General features: G+C 49.3%; 1 protein-coding gene across 2 annotated transcripts in view; it reads left to right on the top strand.

Moving 5' to 3' along the window:
* Nucleotides 1-19531, top strand: part of col11a1a (collagen, type XI, alpha 1a) — a 605254-nt gene that overhangs the window by 268625 nt on the left and 317098 nt on the right. Inside the window, exons 6-9 of one of the 2 annotated variants that reach the window (XM_063064824.1) lie at nucleotides 4888-5007; nucleotides 8161-8262; nucleotides 10517-11086; nucleotides 13649-13717. In XM_063064824.1, the coding sequence (XP_062920894.1) occupies nucleotides 4888-5007; nucleotides 8161-8262; nucleotides 10517-11086; nucleotides 13649-13717 (861 nt within the window). The remainder of the gene's footprint in view (nucleotides 1-4887; nucleotides 5008-8160; nucleotides 8263-10516; nucleotides 11087-13648; nucleotides 13718-19531) is intronic. The other variant, XM_063064825.1, reaches the window with a different exon arrangement.

The following is a 19531-nucleotide window of genomic DNA, read 5'->3' as shown; positions in this document are numbered from 1 at the left end:
TTCTCCTTGTCCCATGACCCTTGATTCTCTCCCGACTCTCTCCTTGACTCAGACCTCAACTCTCCTCTCGAGCCTCCACTCGACCCTCGGCTCTTCCCTCCACCCTTGACCCCTTTCTTTCAACTCTCACCTCGACTCTCTCTTTGACCCTTCTCCCGACCCTTGGCTCTCCCCTCAATCTTTGACTCTCTTCTCAATGCTCTTTTCAACCTTTGACTCACCCCTTGACCCTTGACTCTCCATTTGATCCGCCTCTTGACCTTAACCTCGCCCCTTGATTCTTGAGTCTCCCCACGACCCTCAAAACTTTCCTCAACCTTCCTCTTGACCTTCCCCTAAACCCTTGCCCATTATGCCTCACCCCTCGCCCCTTGCTTTGACCTACTACCTTATCTTGACCCGTGACACCCCCTTGGCCATTGATCCTCTCCTCGACCCTCAATCTTTGATCCTCCTTGACCGTCGACCCTTAACTCTCCTCTAGACCCTTTTCTCTCCCCTCAAACCTTGACACTCCACTTGATGATCCATTCGACCCTCCCCACAACTCTCCCCTCAATCCATGTCACCTGACTTTCCCCTTGGACATCAAAACATACCTCGGCACTCATGTTAACCCTTGACCCTATACTCTCCCCTCATCCCTTGACACCCTCGACATCCTCCAACTCACAACTCTACCCCAACTATCCCCTTGACCCTTGGCTCCCAAATTGACCCTCGACCCTCCACTCAACACTTGACTCTGGACTCTCGACTGTCCTTGCACCCTTGATTCTCTCCTCGACCCTTGACTCTAATTTCAAATCTCCCCTTGACTCACCCCTCCACTCACTCCTTGCCATTCACCCCTCACCGTTTAATTTGTTCCTTGACCCTTGACTCTCCCATCAACCCTCAACTCTCCCCCTCATCCTCGATTCTGACTCACCACTTGTTCCCTTGTTCCACAAAACTCCCCTCAACATACTCCTCGACTTGCCCCTGGACCTTCACCTTGCCACTCCGCTTGTCATGTCCCTCAACTCTCAACTTGACCTTTGACTCTCACCAAACCCTCAACCATTGACTCTAGCCTCAACTCTTGACTCTTTCCTCATACCTCAATTCCTCCCTTGACCCTCGGCTCTCACCTCTCTACTCGACCCTCAACCCTCAACCCTTGACCCTTTACTGTCCACTCACTACTCACTACTCGACCCTAGACTCTTGAATCTCCCCATGACTCTTGACTCCTCCCTCATTCCCTCGACTCTCCCCTGGACCCTTGACTCTGCACTCAACTCACCTCTCCATTCTCAGCTCTCCCCTCATCCATCAAAACTCCCTTCAACCCTTGTCTCTCCACTTGACCCTTGCCCTCCCCACACCCCTCGCAACCTCACCCCTCGCAACTTGTTCCTTGCTCTTCACTATGACCCTTGACCCCAGACCCGCAACTCTCTCTTTGTCCCTTGACCCTTGGCTCTCCCCTTGACTCCCACTTCCATCCATGACTCTCCCCTCAATCTTTAATCTCCTCTTGACACTTCCTTCAGCCAAGACTCTCCCCTCAATCCTAACCTCGACCCTTGATTCTTGACTCTCCATGACCCGCCAAACTCCCCTCAATCCTCTCCTCTCTGCTTTCCACTTGACCCTAGACTCTTAAATTTCCATTCGACCCTTGATTCATTCCTCAACTCAACTCACCCCTCCACTCTCAACTCTCCTGTCTTTTTGTCAAAACTCCCTTCGATCCTTGTCTCTCCACTTGACTCGCTCTCCCCACGTCCCTCACAACTTGTTCCTTGCTACTCGCATTTACCCTTGATCCCTTTGACCTGCAACTTCCTTCTCATCCCTGAACCCTTGACACCCCTTCAACCATCGATTCTCCCCTCAACCTTTGACCCTCCTATTGATGGTCTCTTCGACCCTTGACTCTCTGCTTGAACTACCCCTTGACCCTCTCATCAATCCTCCCTTTGACCCTCGACAGCTCCTACGACCCAAGATTCTCTTCTTGACCTTTACCTCAACCCCCGATTCTCGACTCTCCCTTCAGCCCACAAATCTCCCTAAAACACTCCCCTTGACTCTCTCCTCAACCCTCAACTTGACCCTTACCTTGCGTCCCCAATCCTCGCCCCTTGCTCCACACCTTGACCTTTGATTCTTTTCTCATCCTTTAACTCTTCTCTTGGCCTCAACTCTCCCATTGACCCTCTCCCCTCTTGATTCTTGAGTCACCCCTTGACCCTCAAAACTTCCCTCAGCACTCTCCTTGACCTTCTCCTCGACTCTCACCCCTTGCCTTGACCCTCGATACCCCATGACCCTTGATCCCCACCTTAACCCCGATCTTTGACTCTCTCCTCGACTGTTGACCCTTCTCTCTACTCTCGACTCTCCCGTCAATCCTCAACTCTCCACTCTCCTCTCAACCCTTCCCCTTGCCATCTGCCCCTTGCTACTTGCCTTGTCCCTTGTCCTTCAACTCTCCTATTGACCAAATATCCCCTTGATCCTCCCCTTGATTCTGGAGTCTCCCATCGGCACTTCCCTTGACCCTTGCTCATTCCCCAGATCCTCACCATGCCCCTTGCCCCTCGTCCTGAACCTCGACCCTCAACCCTCAACTCTCTTATCTAATCTCCCCTCAACTCTTGACTCTCCTCTTGACACTCCTCTCAACCCTTGCACATTCCCTGGACCCTCATCCCTCACATGGACTCTCGCCACTCATCCTTATCCCCTTGCCTTCACCCTTGACCCTTGACTCTCCCATCAACTCTCCCCTGGACTCTCGTCTCAACCCTCAAGTCTCCCTTCATCCCTCGACACCCCCGACTCATGACACTGCCTTTGACACCTCACTCAAATAACTCTCAACACACACTCGTCACACCCTTGATACCCCTCTCGGCCCTTGACATCCCCCGGCACCCTCTTCGGCTCAGCCCTTGACACATCCCTCAACCCTTGACTCTCCCCCTGACCTTTGACTCTGCCCTTGGTTCTCCCCTCCAATTTCCTCTTCACTGACCCCTTGACTTTCCCCTTGACTTGACTGTCACCTCGACTCTATCCTTGATCCTCACTTTGACGAACCCCTCAACCCTCACCTTGACTCTCCCTTTTCCCTCCCCTCAACTCTCCCTTCGAGACTCCCCTTGCCCTTCACCCCTTGCCTTGAGCCTCAATTTTTGACTCTGCCTTCATCTGTTGACACCCCTGACCCTCGACATTCCCTTGACAATTCCCTCAACACCCCACTCAACACTTGCCATCCCCTCAACACCCTCTTGACACACGCTTCGATCCTCAAAATTCCTCTGGATCCTCGACACCCTATCGACTCTTGACATCCCCTCGAAATTCCCCTTAAAATTCCCCTTGACACCCCCTTAAAAGCTCCTAAACACCCCCTCAAAGACCCTCGACACCCCCTTGACACTTCTTGAAAATGAACTCAAAAATCCCTTCGACACCCCTTCAATACCCTCTTGACTCCCCCAAAACTCCCTTTGATTCCCCTTGAAACTACCCTCGACACGCCTGACATTCAACACTCCACTCGACCCTCAAAGCTCGCCTTGATTCTCAAAACTCCCTTTGACACTCCACTCAACCCTCAACATTTCCCTTGACCCTCAAAACTTCTCTCGACACTCCACTCAACATTTCCCTCGACCCTTGAAACTCCCCTTGACTCTCAAAACTCCCCTCAGTGCTCCAAACAACTCTCAGCACTCCTCTTGAAACTCCCCTCGACCATCGAAACCCCTCCTGAAACTCCCCTTGACCATCGAAACCCCTCTTGAAACTCCCCTCGACCATCGAAACCCCTCCTGAAACTCCCCTTGACCATCGAAACCCCTCTTGAAACTCCCCTTGACTTCTTTTGACACCCCCCTTGTTCCTTGAACTTTGACACTCCCACTGGCACTCTGCAGTAATCTTTCCTGCCAACTCTCCTCACCATCTCTCTCTCACACTATTTGACCCTCTCCGGCCCTCTTGCTCTCAAACCTCTTCCTCCGACAGACCCTCTGCCAAATGCCTCAGGGTTCAGAGTATCTGCTGTCTCCCTTGCACTTGTACAAAGGATCATTCTGTCTTGCTCTGCCGGCCCCAGCTGTGGTCTGTACCACCCTACCCCCTCCCCTTCCACTCCCTCCTGCATTTTCACTCTTCTTCAGTGTGAAGGGTTAGGATCATCCTGTTCCAGGGCTGCGCCGTCACTGTTTCCTGGGTAGAGGATACAGGGCTGTGGTGAAGTGGACAGGGGTGTTATCCATTGTCTGTGCTCCACCCACTGCTGCATTCACCAAGTCCAGCAATGGGATGAGAAGCAACGATACGTCTCCAGTGTTGACCTGTTCACCACAGGCAGACCTCAGTACACAAAGAGGCAGTGTGGATAAAGAGGAGAAACAGATGTTACTGGCTCCTGCTGCACCATTACTGCTCACCCTTCCATTGGGAATGACCTCTAACCCACCCAGTTGGACTCAAACTCCCTGTCCCTGTTGATAATTCTTCCTGTTGTTCACCATCTCCTTCAGTGAAGGTCACCATCTTTGTCACAGGGTCCTCTGAGTGAGATGGAGAATCTCATGGTCACCAGCCATGGCCAAAATCTACACCCTGCCCCTGCACATTGCTGAGCCTGTGGAAGTATGGTCTTGGTTGGTCTTGTCAATGGAGTGGTCTGCAATGTCCGCCTGGTCAGGAAGGTGACCAGTGTTGGTACATTTATGTATCATCCATGCACAAGCCAAGGAGCGAGGTGCTTCTCCTCGATTACATGGACATATTTCATCTGGTGTTGGAGCGGGTGACTTCTGAACCTGTTCTCACCATGCTATCACTAACTGTCATTGCATTTGCCCTCACGCATAGTTGCCCCTGGAGGAGTCCCTGGAGTATGAGTACGGTAATGGTGACACAGACTTTGCCCAGTATTACCATCACTTCTCCGAGGAACAGCCAACAGTGGGAGGGGAGGAAAGCCAAACGCAGGTAACCAGGAGATGGGTCCTCTGCCCAGCATGGTCTGTGTCTGCCACCTCTGCTCAGCTCCATTTGTCTTGTCATGTCATTCTTGCGTGTCCCATCCTCTCCCTCCCTCCCTTCAGATCCTTACTCTCTCATCCATTCAATTCTCCCTCATTCTCCTTCCACCACCCTCTTCCACACTTCCCTCCACTTATCTCTCCCACCTGTCCCTCCACCCCTTCCTCCATCTCCCCCTCCCACCCCACCCTCCACTTCCCCCTCCCACCCCACCCCTCCATTCCTCTCTCATCCCTCCCTTCAGTTCTTCTCCCGCCTCTTACTCCACCTACCTCTCCCAACCCACCCTCCACTTTCCCCCTCCTATTTCTCCCATCCCTACCTCCACCTCCCTCTCCAACCCCTCCCTCCTCTTTCCTCACCCACTCCTCCCTCCATCTCTCTCTCCCATCCCACCCACCACTCTTGTCGCCCCCTCCTATTTCTCCCATTCTTATCTCCACCTCCCTCACTCCTCTCCCTCCACCTATCTCTTCCACCCCTCCTTCCACCATCCTCTCACCATCCAATTTCTCCCATTTCTACCTCCTCTTTCCTCTCCCACTCCTCACTCCACCAATCTCCCCCACCTCTCCTTCCACCACCCATTCCCCCTCCAATTTCTCCCATTTCTACCTCCTCTTTCCTCTCCTAACCCACCCTCCATCTCCCTCTCCCACCTGACCCCCCACTCCCCTCTCCCCTCCCTCCTATTTCTCCCATTTCTACTTGCATTTTCCTCTCCTCCAACTTCCTGTTACACTCCTCCCTCCAGCTCCCTCTCACCCCTCCCTCCAGCTCCTTCTCCCTCCCCTCCATCGGTCTCTTATCTCTCCCTCCAATTCTTCTCCCTCCCCTCGCTTCGTCTCTCTGTCTCCCATCCCACCCAATACTTTCCTCTCCACCACCAATTTCTACCTCAACTTTCCTCTCCCACCCCTCCCATCCCTCTGTCCACCTCCCTCTCCCAACCCTCCCTCTAAATCCTCTCCCACCCCTCCCACCCTCCCTCCACCTATCTCTCCCACACCTCCCTCCACTCCCTCTCCTCTGCTATTTCTCCCATTTCTACCTGCACTTTCCTCTCTCACCCCTCCTCCACTGATCTCACCCACCCTTACTACCACCATCCTCTCCCCCTCTAATTTCTCCTATTTCTACCTCCTTCTCCTCCTCCCTCTCCCACCCCACCCTCCACCTCCCTCTCCCACCACACCTCCCTCTTCCACCACTCCGTCCACCTCCCTCTCCCAACCTTCCCTTTAAATCCTCTCCCACCTCTCCCTCTAATTCCTCTCTCTCTCTCTAACCTCCCAAAACTTCCCTCTCCCACCTCACTCTCCACTTCCCTCTCCCACCTCACCCTCCACTTCCCTCTCTCACCTCTCCCTCCACTTCCCTCTCTCACCTCTCCCTCCACTTGTCTCTCCCACCTCACCCTCCACTTCCCTCTCACCTCTCCCTCCACTTCCCTCTCCCACCTCACCCTCCACTTCCCTCTCTCACCTCACCCTCCACTTCCCTCTCACACCTCTCCCTCCACTTGTCTCTCCCACCTCACCCTCCACTTCCCTCTCTCACCTCTCCCTCCACTTCCCTCTCCCACCTCTCCCTTCACTTGTCTCTCCCACCTCACCCTCCACTTCCCTCTCTCACCTCACCCTCCACTTCCCTCTCCCACCTCTCCCTCCACTTGTCTCTCCCACCTCACCCTCCACTTCCCTCTCTCACCTCTCCCTCCACTTCCCTCTCCCACCTCACCCTCCACTTCCCTCTCTCACCTCTCCCTCCACTTCCCTCTCCCACCTCTCCCTCCACTTGTCTCTCCCACCTCACCCTCCACTTCCCTCTCTCACCTCTCCCTCCACTTCACTCTCCCACCTCACCACTTCCCTCTCTCACCTCACCCTCCACTTCCCTCTCTCACCTCACCCTCCACTTCCCTCTCCCACCTCACCCTCCACTTCCCTCTCTCACCTCACCCTCCACTTCCCTCTCCCTTCTCCCTCCACTTCCCTCTCTCACCTCACCCTCCACTTCCCTCTCTCACCCCTCCCTCAACTTTCCTCTTCAGCCCCTTCCTCCACCTCCCTCTCCCACCACTCCCTCTACCTCACTTTCTTATCCCTTCCTCCAACACCCTCTCCCACTCCTCCCACCAACCCCTTCTCCCACTCCTCCCTCCTGCTTCCTCTCCCACCCATTCCTCCATCTCTCACCATTCCCTCCAATTCCTCTCCCACTCCACTCTCACCTTTCCCGTCCACCTCCCTCTCCCAACTCTCCCTCCACTTTCCTCTCCCAACCTTCCTTCCACCTTCCTTTCCCACACTTCCCTCTCCTTCCCCTCCATTCCTTTCTCACCCCTCCCTCCAATTCTCCTTCCATCCCTCGCTCCACCTAGCTCTTTCACATGATCCTCCACTCTCCTCTCCCCTGCTATTTCTCCCATTCCAACCTGCACCTTCCTCTCTCACCCCACGATCCACCGATCTCACCCACCCTTACTACCACCATCCTCTCCCCCTCCTATTTCTCTCATTTCTACCTCCACCTCCTCTCCCAACCCTCTCTCCGCGTTCCTCTCCCAACCTTCCATCCACCTTCCTCTCCCACCCCTCCCTCCATCTCCCTCTCCCACTCCTCCCTCCACCTTCCTCTCCCCTCCTATTTCTCCGATTCCTACCTCCATCTCCCTTTCCCACCCTTCCCTCCACTTTTCTCTCGCACCTCTCCCTCCACTTACTCTCCCATACCCCATCACCCCTCCTGTTATTCATGTCACTGCATTCCATCTCAATACATTTTTCAGACAATCAGCCCCAGTTTATCCTTCAAAGAGAAGAGCATTTTTGGGCGTACAGGCTCTATGGGCACTTCGACCAAGATTCGTTCCAAAAACATATTCACATCTCAGAAGAGGGGTCAAGAGCAGTTCAGCCATCTCCAGCTGGGGGAAAAGGTAGCCAACGTGATCAAGATCTTTCCAGGTGAAGACTGGAAGATCTCTGATGAACCATCTCTTCGCCGAGGCGCTCTTCCCTTTGTCTGTCGCCTGCAGCGTTCACCAGAAGTGGGTGATAGGTTTGAGATTAAAATCCCTCCTCTCTGTCTCCCCAGGAACAGAGCAACCTCTTACCAGAGCAGCACGCCGAGGATTATTACTATGAGATTGTTCAAGAAACAACCAGCTCTTCGTCAGCGAGTGAGAGAGGCAGTGAGGTAAGGTTTAACAAGAGGGAGGTAATGGGAGATGTGCCTCCACTCTGTTTGTTTGGAGGCCAGCTCCAAAGCTGGGATTGTAGGTGGGGGGAGAATTCACATGGAGGAGGAGAGTGGTGTCTGAATAGCAGAAGGAGGGGCCTTCGATGGAGCTGCAGAAATTCGGCAGTAAGACCCAAGCCTGGAGCCACCACGGCTGAGCTGAGCGTGGTTCATCTGCGGTATGGTTTAATCTTTGGTGGCAACAAATTGCTTAATTTGTTTGAAATCCACTGACTTGTTCATTTTCTCTGCCTGTTTCATTTGAATAGAAATATTTTTGTTAATTGCTGCAGGAGGGCACACTGTGGATGCCCGTGGAATGCTTTAACATTGTTTGTACTTTGTTTGATTCATAAAAACAGAAAGATGAAACACCACAGCACAGTACAGATCCCTCAGTCCAAGAGTGTGACTATCCTACAGGTCCCAGGAGCAAGGAACACCTGGCTGCATTTCACTGACCACTGACCACTGACCACCAAAAGTTATCGTCCATCCTTAGTTGACCGTCACAAGCCGGTGATGAGCCACTTCTGTGACCCTCTGCTTCCATTGTGCTGGTGTGAGGGAGTTCCAGGATTGGTGAAGGTCCCGGTATTGGTGAATGACCCGGTATTTGTGAATGACCCGGTATTTGTGAATGACCCAGTACTGGTGAAAATCCCAGTATTGGTGAAGGACCCGGTATTGGTGAAAATCCCAGTATTGGTGAGGGACCCGGTAATGGTGAACGACCCGGTATTGGTGATTGTCCCAGTATTGGTGAGGGACCCGGTATTGGTGAGGGTCCCGGTATTGGTGAAGGACCCGGTATTGGTGATAGTCCCAGTATTGGTGAGGGACCCGGTATTGGTGATAGTCCCAGTATTGGTGAGGGACCCGGTATTGGTGAGGGTCCCGGTATTGGTGAAGGACTGGGTATTGGTGAATGACCTGGTATTGGTGAAGGACCCGGTATTGGTGAGGGTCCCGGTATTGGTGAGGGACCCGGTATTGGTGAAGGACCTGGTATTGGTGAGGGTCCCGGTATTGGTGAAGTACCCAGTATTTGTGAAGGACCCGGTATTGGTGAAGGACCCAGTATTGGTGAAAATCCCGATATTGGTGAGGGACCCGCTATTGGTGAATGACTCGGTATTGGTGAATGACCTGGTATTTGTGAACGTCCCAGTATTGGTGAATGACCCGGTATTGGTGAAAATCCCGGTATTTGTGAGGGACCCAGTATTGGTGGAGATGCTCCCTTGCTACTGGTGGGGGAAGGTTTTCAGGGCTTGCACCCAGTACTTGTGTTCTTGTCTGATTTGTACCCAGCACATCCTCAAATCCTCCACCATTCAACCCGTCAGCAAAATCTTTCAGCACAGCAGAGTGACTCAATAGCAGAGCTGCTGCTTCACAGCCCAGAGACACAGGTTCAATCCCCATCTCAGGTGCTGTTTCTCTGTGATGGTGAGGGACTCCCCTGGGTGCTCTTGTTTCCTCCTAAAGACTCACAGGTTGGTCGGTTAACTGGCAGCTGTAAGTTGTCCCCGGGGTGTGGGTGAGGGGTGGAATCTGGGGGAAGTTGATGGCTATGTGAGGGAATAGGAGACATGGAAATCTAATCAGGAATCTGTGAGCTGGCACAGACTCAATGGCCGAGTAGCTCCTCCTACAGCACCTAATGCAGAGATGACCACAGGTAATGTGTTGCTGGGTCGTACCTCTGCCCATGGCCTTGAGGTTTGATTCACAAGGTGTGGCACTGCTCATTTGCATCCTTTCTCTTGTCATTCTGAAACCTTCCCTGTCAAAAAAGAAAAGAAATATTATTGAAAGCTGAAATCAAACAAAGCAAAAATGTTAAAAGTTCTGAGCTGGGCCTTGCCTCCAAGCTAAGACTAATTTGCAAAGACTGCCTGGAGATGAAGCCAACCCCTCATCACTGCTCTGCTTCATGAACCCCTACCCTGAATGCTGACCCTTACACTGAGGATCAGGCTCCTCTCCAAAATGACCAACTCACTGATACAACTAATGAACATGTCTGGTGGCCAGAGTTTCCTGCCAAAGGGACCGACTGCCCCAGACCACCATAGATCTTCCTGTCTCCATCTCCGTGGCTACTTTGCAAAGGTCTGTAGTGTGGAATTTATCTTTGCTTTGCTAACACTCTGCTTCTATCACTCTCCATTTCTGAACCATCGCAAATCACATGGATAAAACTAAGACCAACATGGATGAAGATTATAAAGAATATGTGATTGGAGAAGATGATTATTATCCTGACGAGAAAGACTCTGAGGGAAAAGAACAGAACTTCAATGAGTACGAGTACATCGAACACGACTTCAAAGAATACAGTGAAAATGAAAACAGCCTCAAAGGGCATGACCCCAGTGAACATGACCCCAGTGAACATGACCCCAATGAGTATGACCCCAATGAGTATGAATTCAAAGGGCAAGACTCCAGAGGTTCTCCAGTTAAAGGTTTAAGGTCCAATGATCCCAATTTCAAAGCAGATGATACCGAGTATGGCCCCAGTGAATATGACTTCACTGAACATGAACTGACAGGGCAAGAGCACAAAGGTCAAGACTTGAAAGGTTCTCCGGCCAAAGGTGCAAGTACCAATGATCCTGATTTCAAAGAGTACGACATTGAGTACGACCCCAGTGAATATGACCCCAGTCATTATGGCGATGAATATTATTATGAGGTGACAGAATATGAGGATAAGGAGCCATCGGTCACAGCTGAGGAGAACATTGGCCAAGGGGTTGCTGCAGAAATAAGTGTGAGTCTCCCTGCAATGACTTACATGCATGTTGGAATCACAGGGTCCACAGCCGAGATATAGCATGTCTACATAAGACCCATCTAACTGCATTAAGTCAAAAACCAGCACTCCTGTTGTGGCCAGCTACCTGTCCAAAAGCCTTTCAAACTCTGAATTTGTACTTGCTTCCACCACTTCCTCTGGGAGCTCATTGCCTATACCCCCCATCCACTGTGTCGAAAACCTGCTGCTCAGGTCCCCTTTAAATTCCTCCCCTCTTGGATTAAACCTGTGCCGTCTCATTCTAGACTTTCCAGGGGAAAGGATGGTAACTCTCTCTCCGCCCCTCAGGGTGTTATACAACTCCACAAGACCATAGAGGCTTACGTACATGCCACTGGGAATTTTCTCCCCGTCTTTATTCCTTCTACCAAAGTGCATGACCGTATACTTTCCTACACTATATTCCATCTGCCACACTTTGCCGATTCTCCTCATCTAAGTCCTTCTACAGACTCCCTGCTTCCTCGACACTACCTGCCCCTCCACCTATCTTTGTATTGGCTGCAAATTGACCACAAATCCATCAGTTCCTTCATACACATCATTGCTGAAGGAAGTGAACAGTTGTCATCCCAATACTAACCCCTGCTGAACCTCACTTGTCACTGGCAAAGGACACCATAATCTTATTACTCAGCTGCCATGTATGCAGACTACCCAATGTCTTCTTTATAATTGCAGCCTTCAATTCCAGGTAATATCTTGATGAATCTCTTCTGTCGTCCCTTTACTGCTGCCGTACCCTTCCTGTAAAGTGGACACAAGAGGTTCTGTAGATGTTGGAAATCTAGAGCATCACACACAAAACGCTAGAGGAACTCAACAGGTCAGGCAGCACCTATGGAGGAGACAGAGTTGAAGTTATGGGCTGAAACACTTAATCAGGACTGGCAATGAAGGGGGCAGAAACCAGAATTAAAAACATGGAGGGAGTGGAAAGAGTGGAAGCTAGAAAGTGGGGGGGGGGGGGAAGGGGATGAAGTAAGAATCTGGGTGGTGATAGGCTGAAGAAGAAGAAGAGATTTGTTAGGAGAGAAGAATAGACCATGGGAGAAAGGGAAGGAGGAGGATCACCAGAAGGAGGTGAGAAGAAGATACAGGGTGAGAGGAGAGGCAGAATGGGAAATGGAAAAGACAGCAGAGAGGGGAAGAAATTACCGGGTTAGAGAAATCGATGTTCTTGCCATCAGTTTGGAGGCTTCCCAGGAAGCATGTGAGGTGTAGTTCCTCCAGCCTGAATTTGGCATCATCATGTCAGTAGAGGAAGCCATGGACAGACATGTTAGAGTGGGATTGGGATGTCGAATTGAAGTGTGTGGTCACTGGGAGACAGAGCAGAGGTGCTTAATGAAGCAACACCCAGTCTGCATTGGGGCTCGGTGATGTCGAGGAGACTGTACCACATGCAGCAGATACAATAAATCACCAAGAGATTCTGCATATGCTGGAAATATTGAATAGCAAACACAAAATGCTGGAGGAATTCATCAAATCAGGCAGCATCTATGAAGGGAAATAAATTCTTGATGTTCTAAGCCAAGACCTTTCATTATTTTGTGTGTGTACCCCGACAGACTTGCAGGTGAAGTGTAACCTCACCTGGAAAGACTGCTTGGGGCTGTGAATGGTGCTGAGGGGGAGTACTAGGGGTAGTGTAACACATACTCCTTGCAGTACCATGAGGGAGGTCAGTGGGAAGCTATGAGTGGGTAAGGGAGTGATGTGAAGCAATCCCTGTCAAAAACCGGATGAGGTGAGAGGTGTGCCTGGAGCTGGGATCTCACTGGAAATGGCAGAAGTTATGGAGAATGATATGCTGGATCATGGGCTCATGGTTACAGTTCTGTCTCCGATCTCTGCGCGAGGGGATGGAGAAACAACCACCTCAAAGTCCCTGCACATGAAGACATGGCCCCTGCAGGGATCGGTCCAGGTAGAGGGGTGAGAGGAGCTGGACCTTATCCAGGTACAGAGTCTCATTCACTGGAAACACATGGCTGGTCAGGCAACATCTGTGGGGAGAGGAACAGTCAACATTCCAGGTCAGAACCCCTTCATCTGGTCTCGGAATGAGAAAATGGAGTCAGTTTTAAGTGAGTGAGGGAGGGATATTGAACAGAGGAATATCTGCGATAAGGTGCAGGTGACATTATGGGGGCAGGTTAGTAAGTTTTAACCTAACTGGCAGTGGCTGGATGAGGGGTTAATACCAGGGAGAAGGGGTGGTGGGAAAACCTAGTGGGGAATGGGGTTGGTCTGTGAGTCAGCTTCGACCTGATTTGACCAAAGGCCCCTGTATAGTAAATGTTTGCAGCGATTGGGATCCTCGATGGGTGGGTGGTTCTCCATGCCGTGGAATTCGGTGATGGTGAAGAAACCATTTTGTGAATCACCACTAACTTCTTGCCTCATCAGTGCGATGTTGGCAGCTCAGGGCATTGACCGTGACTCGCGGGACGGGTGGGGGTTCCAGTGCCTTATGCCCCAAAGTTGATGTCAATTTTTTTCTGGCTGCAGGTGAGCACGAATTCTCTGGGACTGAGAGGCGATAAAGGCCAGAAAGGAGAGCCTGCCGTGGTGGAGCCCGTGAGTGAGGGAATTTTAACCAGGGTGGGGAGGGGTGTAGGACGGAGTGGGCAGAAGAGCATATGTCTCCTCAGGACCTAAGATGATTTGGTGAGATCCCCCTCACTGTCTTCAACTGCAGAGATTATCCGTCTGGATTGACTGCCACTAATTTCCAAAGGCTTGTGGTAGGACAGTCCTGTCACTACAGACAGAGAAGATAAACAGGGATAGTTTCTTCCCAAAATTGGGTTTCAACAACATTCAGAGGTTGCTGGTTACTCTCACTGAGAAAGGCAGAATCGTTGACAACAGAGCAAAATAAGGATACCAGCAAAAGAAGATAAGAATAGTGCAGATGGCAATGGATGAAGAGAGGGAGAGAACAAAAATGGGAATGAGAATAGATGGGGGAGGAATAGACAAGCGTGAAGAACAAGACTGAGAGGACAATGAAAGTAATATTAATGAGATGATTTGGATGTAAATATAGATAATCTGATTTGTAAACTTGTAGATGACAAGAACCTTGAAGGTGTTGTGGACAATGAGAAGGGATGTCAATGGATACAATGGGAGAACAGTTGGAAATGTGGACAGGGAAACGGTAGATGGAATTTAACTGAATGAATAAGTGAGGGAAGCCTGTCAAATATACAGGAAAGTACACAGCATATGGCTGGACCTTTAGGAGTATTGAAGTACAGAAAGATCTTGGGGTGTGTCCGTATAGCGCACAGAAAGCAATACCACCAGGAGGTAAGTAGATGAAGAAGGTGGTTGGGAAGCTGAGTTTCAATGTCAGGAAAAAGTGTGGCAGCTGCACAAAACATTTGGTTAGGCCATATCTGGAAAATTGTGTGCAGTTCTGATCACCCCAATGTAGAATGGATGTCAAGGCTATGGAGAGAGTGCAGAAGATGTTTATCAGAATGCTGTCTGGATCATAGCCCAAGTGCTATAACAAGAGGCTGGACAAACTTGGATTGTTTTTCTTTCTCTGAGGTGGCAGTGGCTGAGGAGAAATCTGATAGATGTTCCTAAGAGTATGAGATGAATAGATAGAGGTGGAAACCTGATAGCTTATAGAAGGGAGATCTGATATCTGAAACATCGGAGATCTGACGTCAGATGGAGGGGAGATGTGACGTCAAATGGAGGGGAGATGTGACGTCTGATGGAAGGGAGATCTGACGTCAGATGGAGGGGAGGTGTGAAGTCAGATGGAGGGGAGGTGTGACGTCAGATGGAGGGGAGGTGTGACGTCTGATGGAGGGGAGATCTGACGTCTGATGGAGGGGAGATCTGACGTCTGATGGAGGGGAGATCTGATGTCTGATGGAGGGGAGATGTGACGTCTGATGGAGGGGAGATCTGATGTCTGATGGAGGGGAGATGTGACGTCTGATGGAGGGGAGATGTGACGTCTGATGGAAGGGAGATCTGACGTCTGATGGAGGGGAGATCTGACGTCTGATGGAGGGGAGACCTGATGTCTAATGGTGGTGAAACATGATATCTGATGGAGGGAAGATAGTAGATCTGAAGGAAGAGAGATCTGATTTCTGATGAAGGGGAGATCTGATATCTGATAGAGGGGAAAACCAATACCTGTTAGAGGGGAGACCTGATAATCGGATGGAGGGGGTGACCTGACATCTGATGGAGGGGAGATTTGATGTCTGTTTGAGGGAAATTGATGGTGGGGAGATCTGATATATGATAGAGGGGAGATCCGAAGAAAGAGATATCTGATATATGCTGTTCAAGAGACCTGATATCTAATGGTGGGGAGACATGATATCTGATGAAGTGGAGATCGGCTATATGATGGATGGGAAATATTATATTTGATGTAGAAATGATCTCATATCTGATAGAGGGGAGATCTGATAGAGGGGATATCACATATATGATGATAGAGACCCCTGATATTTGATGGAACAGAGACATATCTGCAGAAGTGTAGATCTGATATCTGCTGTAAGGAAAACCTGATATCTGATAGAGAGTAGATGTGAGGAAAGAGATCTGATTTCTGATGGAGGGAAGATCTGAAATCTGATAGGGGGGGAGAACCAATACCTGTTAGAGGGGTGACCTGATATCATATGGAGGGGAAAGCTGATATCTGATGGAGGGAAAAAACCTGGTATCTGATAGAAGGGAGAGCTGATATTTGTTAGAGGTGGTGACCTGATACCTTTCAGGTGCAAAGACCTGATAACTGCCAGAGGGGAGACCTTATATCTGATGGTGGGTTGATCTGATAGCCGCTGGAGGAGAAATCTGGTATCTGCAGGACGGATGTTCTGATGTCTGATGGAGGGGAGACAAAATAACTGAAGCAGGAGAGACATGATAACTGCTGGAGGGGAAACCTGATGGAGGAGATACCTGATTTATGATGTTCGAGGTATCTGATATCTGATGTAGGGTAGATCCGATATCTGTTGCAGGGGTGATCTGATGTCTGCTACATGGGAGATCTGATATACCTACTGTTGGGGAGGTCTGATATCTGATGGAAATTGATGGAGGCGAGATCAGATACCTGATGAAGAGTCGATCTGATTCCTGATGGTGGGGATGTCAGATATATGATTCAGAGGCGATCTGGTATTGATGGTGGAGAGACCTGATATCTGAGGCAGGGGAAGCATGATATCTAATGGAGTGGAGATCTGATATCTGCTGGAATGTAGCTCTCATATCTGTTGGAAGGGAGGGCTGATATCTTATAGCGGGTTAATCTGATACAGTGCCACAAAAAGTATTCACCAGAATGTTTTCATACTTTATTGTTTACAACTTGAATCACGGTAGATTTAGACTATAAGATATAGGAGCCGAATCAGAGTATTCAACCCATCGAGTCTGCTCCGTGATTCCATCATGGCTGATCCCAAATCCCACTCAATGTCATACATCTGCCTTCTTGCCATATCCTTTGATACCCTGACCAACCAGGAAACTATCAACTTCTGCTTTAAATATGCCCACAGACTTGGCCTCCATCGCGGTCTGTAGCAGAGCATTCCACAGATTCACTACTCTCTGGCTAAAAAAATTCTTCCTTACCTCTGTTCTAAAAGGTCACCACTCAATTTTGAGGCTGTGCCTCTAGTTCTGGAGACACCCACCATAAGAAACATCCTCTCCACATCCACCCTATCTAATCCTTCAACATTCAGTAGGTTTCAATGAGATCCCCCACATTCTTCTAAATTCCAGTGAGTACAGGCCCAAAGCTGCCAAACACTCCTCATATGTTAACCCCTTCATTCCCAGAATAATCTTCGTGAACCTCCTCTGGACTCTCTTCAATGACAACACATCCTTTCTGTGATATGAGGCCCAAAACCGTTGACAATACTCCAAGTGCGACTTGACTAGTGTCTTATAAAGGCTCAGAATTATCTCCTTGCTTTTACATTCTATTCTCCTTGAAATAAATTGCAACTTTGCCTTTGCCTTCTTTACCACAGACATAACCTGTAAATTAATCTTCTGGGAGTCTTGCACGAGGACTCCTAAGTCGCTCTGCACCTCTGATGTTTAAACCTTCTCCCCATTTAGGTAATAATCCACACTATTGTTCCTTTAACCAAAATGCATTATCATACATTTCCCAACACTGTATTCCATCTGCCAGTTTTTTGCCCATTCCTGCAATTTCTCTAATTCCTGCTGCAATCACATTGCTTCCTCAGCACTACCTACCCATCCACCTATCTTTGTATCATCACAAACTTTGCCACAAAGCCATCAATCCCATTATCCAAATCATTGACAAACAATGTGAGAAGTAGTGGTCCCAATACTGACCCCTGAGGAACACCACTAGTCACTGGCAGCCGACCAGAAAAGGCCCCTTTCATTCTCACTCGCTGCCTCCTGCCTGTCAACCATTCCGCTATCCATCCCAGTATTTCCAGTAATAGCCATAGGATTCTCTCTTGTTAAGCAGCCTCATGCATGGCAACATATTGTGCCTTCTGAAAGTACAAGTAAATGACATCTACTGTTTCCCCTTTGTCCACCCTGCTTGTTGCTTGAACTATAACTTTGACATATTTTATCATTTGTCTCCAAGTACCCTGAAACCTCACCCTTAAAAATGGACTCCAACACTTTCGCAATCACAGATATAAGATATGCGCTTGTGGCTAAAGGGATCGGGGGGTATGGAGGGAAGGCTGGTACAGGGTTCTGAGTTGGATGATCAGCCATGATCATACTGAATAGCAGTGCAGGCTCAAAGGGCCGAATGGCAGACTCCTGCACCTATTTTCTATGTTTCTATGAGGCTAACTAGCCTATAATTTCCTTTGTTTTGTCTTCCTCACTTCTTAAGGAGTGGAGTGACATTTTGCCATCTTCTAGTCCTCCAGGACCATACCAGAATCAAGTGATTCTTGAAAGATCATGACCAATGCATCCATTATCTCTTCAGCAACCTCTCCCAGGACTCTGAGATGTAGTCCATCTGGCCCAGGTGACTTATCCACCTTAAGACCTTTGAGTCTGCCCAGCACTTTTTCATTTGTAATAGCAATGGCACTCACTCCTGCTCCCTGACACTCACCAACCTCTGGCACACTGCTAGTGTCTTCCATAGTGAATACTGATGCCAAGTACTCATTAGCTTCATCTGCCATTTCTTTATTTCCTATAACTATCTCACCAGCATCACTTTCCAGTGGTCCAATATCAACTCTCAACTCTCTTTTACTCCTTATATAACTGACTTTTGGTATCCTGCTTAATATTATTTGCTAGTCTGCCCTCAGATCTTTTCCCTTTCTATGCTTTTTTTATTTGTCTTTGGTTGGATTTTAAAAACTTCCCACTCACTTTTGCTACCATATATGCCTTTCGTTGGCTTTTATGCAATCCTGAACTTCCCTTGTCAGCCACAGTTGCCTACCGATGCCATTTGAGAACTTTTTCTGTGGGACATATGTATCCTGCGCCTTGTGAACTATTCCTAGAAATTTCAGCCATCTCTGCTGTGTGGTCATCCCTCCAATATCCTCCTCCAATGCACTCTCTCATTCTCCTCAGTCCACTGCCATGCATTCCACTGTCTCAAGCTCCTCTCTCATGCCTCTGTAATTCCCTTTATTCCATTGCGATACTGATCCATGTGAACTATGCTTCTCCCTCTCCAATTGCAGTATGAATTCAATCATATTATGATGACTGCCTCCTAAGGGTTGCTCTACATTAAGCTCGCTAAAAAGATCTGGCTACCAATATGTACAATAACTTCTGGCTGCTCACCCTCCCTTTTCAGGATATTGTGGTTGTGTTCAGAAACATCACGGACCCTGGCTCCAGGGAGGTGGTGGTGGGGGAGGTGCATGTTTCTTTTTATTCTTCTTTTTAATTTGGCTCTTTTTTTAATACTGCTCACCAGAAAAAGACTCTTTCTTATCAAAGTGGAAACAGCTCTCTACATAGTAATCTAAATTAATTACAAATATAAAACACAAAACAATTGATTGCATATTTACTCAGCCCCTTCAAGTCAGTATTTACTAAATGCACCTTTGGCAGCAATTACAGCCCTGAGTCTGTGTGGATAGGTCTCTATCAGCTTTGCACATCTGCACACTGCATTTTTTCCCCATTCTTCTTTACAAAACTGCTCAAGTTCTGTCAGATTGCATTGGGATTGTGAGTGAACAGCCCTTTTCAAGTCCAGCCTCAAATTCCCAATTGGATTGAGTCTGGACTCTGACTTGACCACTCCAGGACATTAACTTTGTTGTTTTTAAGCCATTCCTGTGAAGCTTTGGCTTTATGCTGGGATCATTGTCTTACTGGAAA

Source organism: Mobula hypostoma, chromosome 12, assembly GCF_963921235.1.
Source record: "Mobula hypostoma chromosome 12, sMobHyp1.1, whole genome shotgun sequence".
NCBI classification, from domain to species: Eukaryota; Metazoa; Chordata; class Chondrichthyes; order Myliobatiformes; family Myliobatidae; genus Mobula; species Mobula hypostoma.
This window is presented reverse-complemented; position numbering and strand designations above follow the sequence as displayed.